Source organism: Pavona decussata, unplaced genomic scaffold (genome assembly GCF_977016875.1).
Source record: "Pavona decussata unplaced genomic scaffold, jaPavDecu1.1 SCAFFOLD_175, whole genome shotgun sequence".
NCBI lineage: Eukaryota > Metazoa > Cnidaria > Anthozoa > Scleractinia > Agariciidae > Pavona > Pavona decussata.
The window spans coordinates 1331472-1345808 of NW_028145586.1; the positions used below are offsets into that span (position 1 = coordinate 1331472).

At 38.2% G+C, this 14337-nt stretch overlaps 1 protein-coding gene across 5 annotated transcripts in view; it reads right to left on the reverse strand.

Annotated features, from left to right (window-relative positions):
- LOC146463554 (uncharacterized) overlaps nucleotides 1-14337 on the reverse strand; it is a 66587-nt gene that overhangs the window by 50607 nt on the left and 1643 nt on the right. Inside the window, exons 1-4 of one of the 5 annotated variants that reach the window (XM_085084296.1) lie at nucleotides 13715-13884; nucleotides 9455-9550; nucleotides 3562-3675; nucleotides 3381-3445 (exon numbers count right to left, since the gene is read on the reverse strand). In XM_085084296.1, the coding sequence (XP_084940422.1) occupies nucleotides 3381-3445; nucleotides 3562-3638 (142 nt within the window). In that variant the 5' untranslated portion in view covers nucleotides 3639-3675; nucleotides 9455-9550; nucleotides 13715-13884. Of the gene's footprint in view, nucleotides 1-3380; nucleotides 3446-3561; nucleotides 3676-5174; nucleotides 5382-9454; nucleotides 9551-13225; nucleotides 13243-13714; nucleotides 13885-14337 lie in introns of those variants that run through there. The other 4 variants (XM_085084297.1, XM_085084298.1, XM_085084299.1 and 1 more) reach the window with 4 other exon arrangements.

Genomic DNA, 14337 nt, shown 5'->3' on the forward strand with positions numbered 1-14337 from the left:
CATTCCACGGCGGAGACATTTTCTGCAGAAAATTATAGCAATAGCATGCTTTTTTTATCTACAGTATCTATCTGGGTTTCCCTGTGTGTTTCCGTTTTTGTATGCCCCCCAGGATGCCCTTTGATTGCTGTCTATCCAACATCAGTCCCTTGAACTCCTGTTTGGTTGCCTCCGAATAGTGACAAAGCGCACACGTCTTGAGATTGTATGATATACATGTATTTAGTAATTAAATCTTGTGGAATTATTCTTTGGAGAAAATATTATTACAGAAAACAAATACCACAAAAAAACATATCTTATGTGAATAATGCAGTGTATCAGGCATAGTACAACTTAAAGTGACAATGTCTGACAAGACACAGGTAGAAGACCAACATCCTTAAAAGATAATGTTTTCTAGAAGGAATTTATAATGTTTAATTAAATTAAATATAAGTGCATGTATAAGCCTTGTCATTGACCACAATCAGGAACTGGCATTAACAGAATTTCTAACAGGCAAAAATAGATCACAAATTTATGCAGAGTAATGAACGGATTTGAGGAATGCTTTTTCTATCATTCATAACTACATGTACAACGATGATAGTTGGCACAAAATGTATAATATTTCTTAGCTTCTGTGGTAGCCACTTGCGTTAAAAATGCGGGGAACAATATTACTTCCTGAGTCACTAGAAAACATCCTAATCAATATTAAGCTGGATGGGGGGCGTGGACTGGGTGAATGACTGGCATTTCAACCTAGCAGAGTGCTGTTGTTCAATCGTCAAAAGAGTCCCAAAATAGCTTGAAAATTTGTAAGCAATTTCAGGGTCCGAAATTGCGCTTTCCTGGTTGCCAATGCGACTAAAAATTTTGCACTGGCGACCAGGATTTTACAACTAGTCGCCAGCAGGCAATTAACTATATTTCATGCCATGATCATTATACAAACAATATCTTTGATTTTCAGCCAAATCGATAAAAACCAAGTGTCAGTCTTGTGATGTCACAAGTTGTCTAATTTGCATAAGCCTAAATCTTGAATAACTCGGCAACCAAGAATGCTATCGCAATAAAATAAATGCCATTCTTCATCATTTTGAAAGCTCTTCCTAATAAGCTAATAAAAGATTTTGTGTCATATACACTTTAACAGCCCTTTGCTAGTAATCAAGTTTTTTGTTTTTTCTCTGCTTAATTCACACACAATCATACATGACACTTCAATGTTAAGTACTTTCAAAACCCTGTGTTAAAGGGGTCCAGTCACACCGGGATTATGCTGTGTTTTGGTCAAAACTTAATCTTTTACAACTAATCCTTTTGCTCAGACACAAAAAATATTAGTTTTAGGGAACCAGGAGAAAAATATTCAGGGATTTCAATACACATGGATAAAACTAATAATTTTTTTTTCAAGGTTGCAATCCTATTTTTCCATCCTATGCTTACCTACTGTAGTTTCTCTGCTTTAGTAGGGTATTGTTTTAACAAAACTGCACCATTAACTTGGACTATGTACCTTGATGCTAACTACTGTTTCTCAGATATTCAAACTGACACTAAAATTAGGTGGCATTGCCCCCTTACGCATGAAAATATGTGATTCTAATTTTGGAGTAAATGCATGGATGAATATTGAAACGAACATCCTTCCGCAGTGTAATATCCTGTGGTATTGTCTGCTATATATGCTGTGCATGAACTCTTAATATTGAAGTATGATCACATATTTTTGAAATACTTTATTTAAATTAATCTACAGTAGCCTATCCTCTTGTTAATTTTTATGCAATATATTAAGTTGTCTAGCTGTGACACCATCTCTTGTTTAGTGTTGTTTTGCCATTTGATTAGAAATTATTATCAAGTCATCATTCTTTGAAAGTGTGGCATGAATGGTTTCTGTCATTCAAAATCTCCAAAGTTAGTCTTTCTTCCCCCTCTCCTCTTCGCTTTTTCTCTTTTCTTCTCTCTTGTACATCATGAATTCCGACCCTTCTTGTGACCATAAAACCAGTGATTCTGTGTCACTAAGAGTACTCAAGTTTTCAGTAACCATCTGTTCAAAAATTCAGGTAGATACACCTGTATGTATATATCTATCTATCTATCTATCTTTTTTTTTGGGGGGGGGGGGGGAGGAGGGAGGGGATCTAGTTTAGTTCTTGCCTGTCTGAGTCATCATGACACAGCTTATTACTAATATTAATGCCTACAGGCAAATTAATCAAATACTGCTATGCCAAATTCAAATGAAACGGGGGTTTGAGGAGATGAGTCAAATGAAACTACCGTGACATTTGCACTCTTTTTGTAATTAAAACGTGAGTTAACCATTAAACAAGGGAACAACTCTGGTTTTAACATGTCAGTGAAATGAAAGCTTTAAACGCGACGTTCACACTCTTTTTGTAATTTCAAACTTGAGTGAATAGTTAATGGGCCATCCAGTGGTATATTTACGTCAAAAGATGATTAGTTGATAGGAAACAAAAACCACTTAAGCGAGGAGAAACGAGCTTGTCATTTTCTACATATAGTCGGTGGCTACCAGCTGTGGGGTTCATGAATGACAGTCCTGTATAAATATTAACTTTTTCAGTTATGTAATTATTGTACAGTTCTACATATGAAAAAGTTTGCGTAAAAACAGAAGCGGTGTGGAAATCCAGCCCTTAATAAATGAATTTCACAATGATTTATTTATGCAAATTGCGGTTTTAAAGTTATGCTCGTAAATGTACAGTGAATGTACGCAATGCTACATTTCTACATTTCTAGAGATAAAATCTTACTGATGTGGAAAAAGGTTCAAATTTCTATTTTCTACTCAGTTCTGTGATTACAACACACTTGCTGTCATTTCTGTCTGCTTGAAACGTCAAAGAAAAAATGGAACAATAAATCTGCATAATAAATGAGTTCAAGCTCAACTTTGAAAAAAATTTACATTTATTACATCGAGTTCAACAAATACAAAAATAAACTGAAAAAAAGAGTACAATGTGCTTCAAACCTATATTGTATATGCGAGTGGTGTCTCCAAAACAAATATCAAGCGAATGTCGTGGATATCTTCACAAGTGTTTGAAGAATACAAATAGAAACGAAAATTATTCAGCTCAGCTTCGAACAGTACCGCGCCGGATACAGCTGAAACTTCCGCAATATTCAAGCTTTTTGAAGCAAACTTTTAGAACCCGATATATATCCGTAACATTCGCGATTAAATATTTTAACATTTTAAGAGAAGAACAGGACGAATGAACAGCCTTTCGTCTAGAAACCGCACGGAAATCGCACGATCTGAACAAAGGAATTTTTTTTTTCCCTAATTCGGCTCACTGCATGTGGTATACGCTGTGACAATTTACACGTTTCTGACTTACCTTTCAAAGCCTTGAATAGCGTCTCATAAAGATCGAAAGAGTTTTCAAAATATTCCTTGATTTCCCTGAAACAAAAGAGAAAGATGAAGGTTAACTTCCACTTGGCAACCGACCGGTATGAACGAGATGTGAGAAGCACATGGCCGCTATAAAATTACGTAACGCAAGAAAACGCTCTAACCTCTTGGTACAAGAAGAAAGGTCACAGGGCTTCAACGAACGTAGAACATGTTTCCCATTTGGCTGAAATACTGCCATGTTCGAAGGTGTGCCAGCTGGAACACTCCGTTTGAGGCTAAAACAAAATAACAAATTACAAAATGCTTTGAGCCTTCGCAGACCAATGTGAAACGATTGACTTTACCCAGTCCCCTGGGAGCATGCGTTTATAGCAACCGATGCGTCTCGACCAATCAAGACGGGCCAGATTAAAGTTTTTCCCGCCCTTCTGGGGGCGTTAACGAAGGTGTTTCAAGCTAAATAAATGATCTTTCACCTTCAGTTGATAATTTTTGGTATTTTTGTCACGATTATCAGGGTTGAATAAAACATTTAATAGACATAAACACAAATTGATGTAACGAAATATCAAACTGTCCTTCACTTTTCAGGAATGGTGTTCCTACGTGCCTCCAATGTAATTCCATTCCAGACAAGAAGTCCCATGGGGGTGGGGCGGGGGGAGGGGGGTTGCAAGGAACCTAGCATATTACGCAAAAACTGTTGATAAGTACAGTACATGTACTTGTTCTCGTTTTTCAAAAATGATTTCTCTTCTACTTAGCCTCCCACGCAGACGTTCTTAGGGGTTCGTCACGCGTTCTGAACAGGACAGGAACCCGTGACGAACCCCTAAGAACGTCTGCGTGGGAGGCTATCTTCTACTGGAACTTGAAAAAACAATGTTAATGCTTCTTTTATTCGTACATAGTTTTCTATCTATATCATTATCATTATTAGTTTAATGCATATGTAGACCAGATTATATGTAGACCAGATTACTAAAACTTCTTGATCAAGAGGATATTTATGTTGACGTCAACACTCTGATTAAAAACTTCAAATATCAGTGGTATGATTAGCTAATATGAAACTTTCTTAATTTTAATTTAGACAGTCATTATTTTTTACTTAACTTATTACACATTAATTATTGGTATATCTTTAAATTATATTCTGTAAATATATACTAATCAACTGCACTACCCGCCTAGATTAGCCTATGCTATTTGCGGGCTAGTGCATTCTTGCCTTACCTTCGTGAAAAATGTGCTTTAATAAATTGAATTGAAATTGAATTGAATAGTTTTAGTACATTGTTGTGCATCTGAAGGGGCTACCCTGAGCGGTATAAATCAGTAAAGTTTCTTCTTCTTCTCTTGTTCTTCACACGTGCGAGAGGTTTCCCATTTTAGCTTAAGTTCCTCGGATTCGGGATATCGATAATTTGTGGATCGACGGATTTGGCCCAAATTTTTTGCGGATAGGCGGATTCACACAACCCTATTCAACCACATCTCTCCGAAACAACGGAGGCCTTCCTTCCTGAACACAATCGAAGACTAATTCATCCTTCAGAACAAATAAAGAATTCTAATTCAAACTTATGACTTTTCAGTTTTGGGGGAGCTTGTTGTCGTAAGGAATTTGAAATTGAAATTTTTGTCCAAGGTTTTTCACGACATTCTCGTTGAGCTCAGTAATTTATTCTGCACCATCCTGAGATAATTTGTTAAATCATGAGAGTGCACCTAACCCCTGAAACATTTTCGTATGGCATGTTGAACTACTTACCAGAAGAAACGGTGTAACTAGACCAAAGACAGTACGTGTTCTTCTAGCTAGACTTGGACAAAATTCCGCTCTCGAGTTGTCGAATGATCCCAACGAGATTAAGGCCTCCCGGCCGCAATGTTCGCAAAAAAAACGTGCCGTTCGTGCTTAAAATTCTACTCGAAATTCTTCTCGGTACACTTATGCTTTCGAAATTCGTTCTAACTGTGTAATCTGAGTTACAATACGGCTGGCGAACGCAGACGTAGGGTGGTGGTCGCTTCTCTCTGTCAATATCAATTACGTCTAGTCTGCGTTCGCAGAACAAGACAATGTAAGGTTTCTTTTTTCCAATCAGTTATTAATTTTTTTATTTAGTTTTAAGTCCCCTATTTTTGTAATGCTCTCATGCGCGTCAAAGTATGCAAACTGGGTCAAGTCTTGGCTAATGAATTGTGTATATTCAGGATTCATTGAGTCTGCTTATGCTCACCGCCTACGCAACGCCGCGCCGAGAATCGAGCCTATCAAGTCGCCTGGCAACTGGTGCCTCACTGACCACCGGCTGCCCAAGCTCAAGCGATGACCATCTTGCGTAATAGTAGTCTGAAATGTCAGCCGTCTCCTCCCCTGTGGGTTAGAGGGAGGAGACGGCTGACATTTCAGACTAGCGTAATAGCGGTCACGGCGCAAACAAGGGTTTGTATGGGAATATTTACGATCTGGTTTAGGAGGTACAGATACTGGAAAGTTCTTAATGAAAATGATATACCTTGCTTCTAAGGTGTATTGCCGATTGTCTGTTTGTTTCAAGCGATTAAAATCCGCACAAAATAGCAAACAGACAACAGGCAATTCACCTTAGAAGCAAGGTATATCATTTTCATTAAGAACTTTCCAGTATTTGTATCTCCTAAACCCGATCGTAAATATTCCCATACAAACTCTTATATTTGCGCCGTGACCGCTATTTCGCAAGATGATCATCGCTCACAGCTTGAGCTTGGGCTGTCTGTGTTGCAACCGGTGCAAGCACAGCCTGGATATCAGGCTTTTCGGTATGGGGGAAGGAAGGGGGGGGGGGGGGCAGGGGGAAAGAGAGAGTAACAAAAACTTGACCGAAACAGGAAATAGCGCGGGAAAAGTATCTGATCTGGCACCCAGGGTATTCCGCCCGACTATAATTGCGAGCGCGCGATGCAAGCTGGGTCAGGGCCCTAGTCAGCCACACCTTTTTTTGTTTTGTTCATATGCGAGTGTTTGGCTATTATATTTTATTTGGAGCATGTCGAAATGAACGAAATCACTGTGAAACTACTAAAGATAATGAAAAATATTTTCAGGAACACAACTTACAGTAAAGCAATAAGATTTCGCTTCACCATGCAATATCAATAATTTCGATGGCATCGAAAATGGCGGAGGCTGACTAGGGTCCTTTAAGGGCGCGGAAACCGTCGCGTCTATATTAGTGTTAATAGCCGAGAAGAATGACAGTTAGCTATTGGCGCAAATAAAATGAAAGGTTTTGTATCAAGGCAACAGCCCTGAAAATAGTTAGGCGGCAAATAAAATGAGAAGTTGTGTTTTAAAGAAAGAACATCTTAGAGATGTTAAGAGGCCGTGCGCTAGCGGCTCGAACATTGCGAAACATGCTTGGACATTTGAACACTACATTGAGATTAACAAAGGCTCTTTCCGTACGCGAAAACACTAGTTAAGTGCGATTTTTTAGTAAGAGAGACTGGCTTTTAACAAAGTGAACAACGGGAAATAAGAGTTACATCATAAAAAGGCTTAAAATATGGACATAATTTTTTCCGTTAAACTTTTTCAATAGCGGATTTGCTGTTAAAGTACGTCTTTCAATCGTTTCGGTTCCTTTTTTTTTTACAATTTTTATCCAAAGCAAATAAGGTGTACCTGTAAAGATGAGCAGTCTGTGGAGACCACTGATCCGAAATCCGATTGTTGAGGAAGGCCATTCTTGCTACAATAATTGCGGAATCAAGTTAAAAATAACAAGAAACCAAAAATTGCAAACAACAGCTTTTGATGTTCACATGTAATTTACCTCCAATTTTTTTCTTCTTCTTCTATTAACAGAATTCTCTAATCATCATCTCTTGAGTAAGGTTTCTAATTGAATATACTACTATGCAAAATTGTCCACGGAAATGTACCATGGAATCAAGTCACAACTCCTCAGTAAATAGCTGAAAATGTTTATCTTTTCTTAAGATTACTGTATAGAAATTTTGACTTTCTGTTGAAACCAGAGCAGAAACACTGAAGCAGAATTAACCTGAAGGAATACTAAAACCGTCAACGTCAACTCGCTAGTTAACGTGGCAAATTTAACCCCAATTTATGACAAAGAAAAGTCCGTTTTCCTTAAATAAAGATTAATTTCTCTTTCATCTCGTGATTTTCTCTTTCGCCACGCAACGCTCGAATTCAATCAGTCTTAGAGAAGAATCTCTCCAAAAACAAAGCGATTTACGACGACGATGAAACAGTTGTCGATCACCAGACACTGTTGTTCCATATAATACTAGAAATTAGAAGATAACTCTCTTCGAATTAAGCTTTGTTTGCATTTTCTGTCTGTGCGTTTTGGTTCTATATTTACTTATATACACTTTAGCTAGGTATATAACATCTATACAATTTTAATTGTATAAATTCAGTACATTAAAAAGAGATGGACAGATTTATAATGAAGAAGATGAAAAATATGTCAGTCAAGTTGTGTCATTGAATCATACCTTCTGCTGCTGTCGATCTCTTAGGAATTTTCAAGATTTGGAAAAGAGACAAGTTTATAAGGAAAAACTCTTAGTTCCATTTATTTTTTTGCCAAGTTGATGATGATATCATCTGCCCCTGTAAAATCTGTGGGGGTTACACGGACTTTTGACGTACATTTAATTTTAATGGAGCCACCAACATAGCACGACTTTGTTTCACCCTACATTCCCTAAAGAGGTATAGGTAGTAACGATACTCGGCAGATAAAATGAGAAGTTGTGTTTCAAAGCTCATTATGAACCAGTTGAAGCTTCTAGTGTGGTACAGCCATTTCATCTTTTGACACGCCATGTAACCAGGCCTAAGTAATGTACACTGAATGTATACCGTGTATAAAACACAACTCGGATTTATTTGCGGATAAACCATCTTCATTGCTCAAAGACGAGTACATTTATCTTCAGACTAACTTGGGGGGATTACCGAATATCAAGAAGTCAATTCGAGATCGATAAATCGACGATTTTGAAATTTAACGCCTTGCGAACAAAACGGCCGTATTCTACCAGAAGTTGCGGAGTTTACAGAGCCAATTACTTTGAAGTTTCCTAATTCCTGAGAGCCGTGCAAAGTTAACTCGTTAACACAGTTATCAGTCATTTTAGGTTAGTGGTTGAATATGTCGTTCAAGACCTGTAGAGAACTCGATATATACCAGGGATTGTATAGACTAGACTGTCTGCAACACAGGCCGGCTAGATAGTAACCGGTTTTTCAGCTGTTTATTTAGCATGTCAAAAGATACAATGCAGTCGCTATTCTCTGTTCTCTGCCATATACGTATTCTTGGCTTGCACTCACGTGACTTCCGGTACAACTTGCCATTTTAATCCGCCATGTTGGGGTTATAATAGGCCTTATCACTGTTTTCGACGCCATTTTGACGAGTAGGCAAACACGCTTGAAATAACAGTGTTTGTATGGAAATCCGATGTCAAATAATTTTAGTAAAACATCGCTTCTGAAAAATTCATGAATTGGAAACGTTTGGCACTAGGAAAAGGATTTTAAGAAAACAAAATTAGAGGGATGTAGCTGTGCCAGTAAGCGTCCAGTCGTGTTTTGAACTTTCCATACATTTGTCTATAAGCGAACCAGCCGTGAACTGCTACTAAAAATAGTTCGCGGGAAAAAAATACAAACGAATCTCTGAAATGTATGGAAAGTTCAAAACACGACTGGACGCTTTCTGGCACAGCTAGTACAGCTACATCCCTCCAATTTTTCTTCATCCTTTTCCTAGTGCCAAAAGTTTCCAATTCATGAATTTTTCAGAAGCGATGTTTTATGACAATTATTTGACATCGGATTTCCATACAAACACTGTTATTTCAAGCGTGTTTGCCGACTCGTCAAAATGGCGTCGAAAACCGTGATAAGGCCTATTCGGCACAATAGCCTGCGATTGTTTCAGTAGCTTGCGTTTTCTTAATTTAAATCAACATCAGGGATTAAAGCGATTTTTGGCACAAAGTGATACCCGTTTTTACCTGGTAATGCTCCTTCTGGTCTTGCACAGGGCTCAACGCCCTCCGTCTGTTTGTCAATACTGAGTGTGTATGAACTGTACTATCACTTTCACGAGGCTTCAAAGAACAAAAGAAATAAAATAAATTTATGTATGCATGACACGGCATGATGAAGCAATATTGAGCGTTGTCTGCGGGATATTTTTTTATCTTTAGGGCGATGTGATGTCATGCAAAATGAGAAAAGCTAAAAATTGATTTCGCATTATAGGATTACAGCTGTTTCGAACTTCTCGCCACAAAAAAATTAAAAAAAAAAAAAAAAAAAAAAAAAAACGCGAGACACCCTCCGAACCCTCGCTAGCGAGTCTACTTATTAAACAGACTAACCGTGTCGGGCTATGATATATCGCCGTTTCGCAATTTGTAGAACAGTTTTATCATTATTCCCGATCAGTAACAGTGATTCACAACAAAATACTCTACACAGAAACTCCTATAAAACACGCTTTCAGAAGTGGACAGTATAATAGCACTCGGCATCAGTAATCGAAAAAAAAATCATTCTTAAAACATAAGTAACTGAAATATCTACAAGGCTGTTTAATACTGCGCAGAAAACTTTGAACGACAGTGACATGATAGAGACCAAATAGAGAGTCAATGATCCAACCGTGGACAGCTGTTTCGAGCAAGTTGGCTCTCGTCAGTACGGGTTAGCAGCCAGAAGTGGAATGGTCAACCACAGCGAAGGTTGCTAGGCATTAGGTTCCATGTCTTTATGGTTCTTGGGGAAAAGGACTAGACTTGCCACAAGTCGAGAAAGTGAGCGACGAATTCGCAACAGCGAGCGATGAAAAAAACAAAACCAACTTAACATAAAGAGTAAAGGAAAAGGAAAGGGCTTTTAGAAAGTCTAAAAAAGGACGTGCCATAGGCGTTAGCATTGGACGGGAGTTGATAACACTCGCAGACTATATAGGTCTGTGACATGTATGTATCTGCCTTATCCTTAAGATGGCCACCTTTATTGTATAATTTACTACAAACCCAATAGAACCAAGGGTGATCTCCCCTGAAAAAGCTCTTACAAGCTTGCTGAGATCATCCTGCTACTAAATAAGAAACTGTAGATGCAATTGATGTAAGTAAGAAAAGTGGCAAAAATACTGAAATAAAGTGAAGTAAAGTGAAGTGAAGTGTGTCTTGTGCTCCTTGGGTTGAGAAATACACTAGTTGGGGGGAAGCCGTTATCAACTAAATTCTTACGGATTTTATAGATGAGAACAACTTGCTAGCTGGCATAGGCGACGATGTTCTACCGTGACCCAACTGTGTAGTCGGAGGTGATCACTCTGGCTGTGTTTAGTTCTGTACTTGTTGCGCTCAGAGTTGATTAAAAACCTGAACTTAAAGAGGAAGTATCACGAAAATTTAATGTCATTTCAAAACTCAAAAATGTCTGTCTGACAACAGAAACAACAAAATAATTGTCTAGTTTTGCTATAAATTATCACCCCAGTGCAATAAAACTGTCGATTAGTGCTCCGGCTAGAGACAGAGTAGGCCGGTATGGATTGAAACTTGAAAAAAGTTAGGCTAGTGTTGTTCAAGTTTTCGTATTTTTGTTTCCAAAATGCGTTAGAACAGAGTACGAGTTGTTCCTGCCAGGAATTGAGTTGATTTCTCTCCTCTCGTTCTAGGATTATTTTGTAGCAAATTGAAGGTCTTATTTCACCATTTTTAACAAAAGAGGTCAAAAACACCATGATACTTCCCCTTTAGATTGCCTAGAATTCAAGATGAGACACTCTACCACGTTTGACATTCTTCACAAGTGGAATAAAGAGGTGAATATGATTTTTATCGGGCTTACATGTGGTAAGGATGTAAGCCAGAATATATAGACGCTATCGGATATAGAGATCTCATCAAAAGAAAAACGAGATTGGTGATGATTGGAGTGAATTACCAACAACAAGGTCAATCCTACAAAGTTGCGGTACACTACAAGATTGAAACTGCAAATTATTTATTTATTTGTTTATTCATCTATTTGTTTGTACAAGTTTATGTGGTGTTAGGAATTTTTAATTTTGCAGCTGGCAAACAAGCCTTTTTCTAAAAAAACGGATGAGCGCTAATCGAGGTGTATATGAACCTAACTGCCGTACCTGTACTTCAGTAAACCCCTGGGATGAGTTGCTCGAAGCATGGTAAGCGCTAATGTTGTTGTTGTTGTTGTAACCATTGGCTAAGAGGTATTAAACCTTTAGGTTGTCATGGTATTTAACCCGGGTTAGTGCTAACCATGCTTCGAGCAACTGGGCCTATGTATTTCGTGCAAACTAAATAGCTTCGAGGATCGACGAAGTAAATGTTGAAAAAAACTAAGTAAAAGTCAGGCCAGAACAAACAAAGCATGCGCTCTTGAGGTGTATATAAATCTAATTACAACATGCTTGAATCGAATAAACCCCAGGCTCTTTTTTATAAGTGTTTAAACCTGTTTAAACCTAAACCTGTTTCAAAGAAGCAATAAATGCAAGGCAGAAGAAAAACCCCATTAGCCCTCCAGGGTTAAATTGAATTGTGATCTTTTACTGTTGACTGGGACATAGGTAACTGATTAAATCAGAATTTAGGCCGGCCGTTTGTTTGCGAAAATGCAGTCCATACTGTAATGTATGAATTTAGCCAACTTTGCGGTCGGAGGAAGATGTATAAACTTCAACGATGCAATTTTAAACTCGCCAACAAAAACGTTCAAGAAGTTTGCACACTTCTCAGAAGTATGACAAGTATCGATGAGATCCCTTTCAGATTTGAGAAGCAAGAATAAAGTGCGAGTCATGCTGTGTGATAACAAAAGAGACACAATCGCTAAGCTCTTATAAATATTATATGAGGCAAAGCTATTTTTCTTTCAAAGACCGAGCAAGAGCTTAACAGCAACTGAACGTAATTTCGTACGCCCCATTTAGGAAATTAAATTAATTCTCTGATTCCCCGATAAGTCAGTTTGCATGCTTTTCAGAAACAGCACCCTTATCGCCAGGAACTCAATTTTGTTCGGGAAATGTATTGTATGGAGGCGTTCAATATTTCAACACAATGAAAGGGCGTGAAGGGATAAAATTGATGTTGCCAATAATTAGGCACGCCAAACGAAAACATTCTGTGTTCCCAAATCGTTTCGCGGCCGTTTAAAGACATCTTTGTGTAACCCAATAAAGTTTAATCTATTTGGACGCTTTAGCAGCAGTTTAAATTAAAGTTGCATGAAAGTTTGATAGCAATCAGAATGTTATTCCCGAATTTATGAGCGGCCGTTGTTAGCTGTTGTTGGCTTTGAGAAATATCCAGCTGACCTTATTTCGCAATTGTAACCATGACCGAAAATGAAAGGACTTTTAGTTTTCTAATATGACGAAATTTTGAGCCAACATTTTGTTGTTGAAGAAAACTTTTAGCGGAAAACTAAATTTAAATTTGTGAGGGGATTAAGGGTTTTTACATGAAATAAACCTTTGTGTCGCGGTCCCCAAATCAACTTTAGATGGGTTAGACTCAAGTTTATGGAATACATATATACTGTCTAGACAAATTTTCCCGGATCGTTGCCGTTTAGTTTCGTAATCATCATAAACCCACACCCTCGAAGCAAGACACCCCTAGTAAGGGACATCAAAAGAAATCACAACAACCTACTAATCCTTTAAGTACTTTGATTCCAGTATTTGTTAAATCTACACGAAATATTGCTCGTCTAAGCAAGTAATTTAGGATTACCTGTTAAGCCCGTGTTAAATTGGTTCCATGAGCTCTAAGTCGAACTGTAAGAACTCCAGGAAGTGTTTGTGGTTTGTGTACAGCTCAAATCGAACCACTCGAGTTATGACTAGGCAATTTTGAGTGCAGAACAATGGACAAACAAACGCTAATTATTCAATCGTTACCAGACCACGGCAAATTAAAATGATTGGTGTGAGTTCTCATCCATACAGATATTTGACATCCCAGGGGCCCCACTCACATATTTTAATGACGGGGGGGTCCGAAGGAAGGAAGAGCCACCAAAGAATAGGAGCTTTGAAAATAAATAGCGCACGTGCGCTAGAAATGGAACGGATTATGCGAAGTCTCAGTTCACAGTTTCGGCACTTTCGATTTCGGTGCTTTGTTGGTCTTTGTTCGGTCTTCCGTATCGGGCAGACAAGTAACTGATATTCTGGCTCTCTACATCCATGTACATCTAGCATGCGAATAGTTATTCCTTACCTCTACTAACGAATGAAATCTCTCCTTATCAAAGGTATCTTGCCATTCTTCAACTTATACAATTGTATTCCTGAGAAGAACCTTAGGCCAGGATTCTGTTTGGGTGTTCACTTCACTCCTGCTTGCATCGAAAACGTAGTCCGAAGCACGAGGCCGAGGCACCCGGCCCTGAAACTCGATAACGAGGCAGCCTAAGTCAAGAGTGAAGCACCCCCACCTTGAGCTTATTTTGAAGTTTGCCGTTCAAAAGCAAATTTGATTTACATATGCAAGAGGAAGTTGTTGTTTTTTTCTTTCAGTTCTTTCAATTAACACGTTTATTCAAATTTCGACCATTGTGCCCTGACAAGGATCAAGTGTGATGAATTTTTTTACCGTATTAAAATAGAACTAGACACCGGAAACTGAAAATGAATAAAAACTAGACACGCTTTATTGTGCTAGTTCCCGTCTCGGGTTGTTAGAATAGTTTTATCAAGCTTCCGACAAACACTATCAGCTTCTGATAAACATTATTTTAGTTGAATAGTGCTTTTTTATTGTGCTACTTCCCGTCTCGGGTTGTTAGAATAGTTTTATCAAGCTTCCGTCTCGGATCTATTGTCGTCTCGTTTCGTGAACGG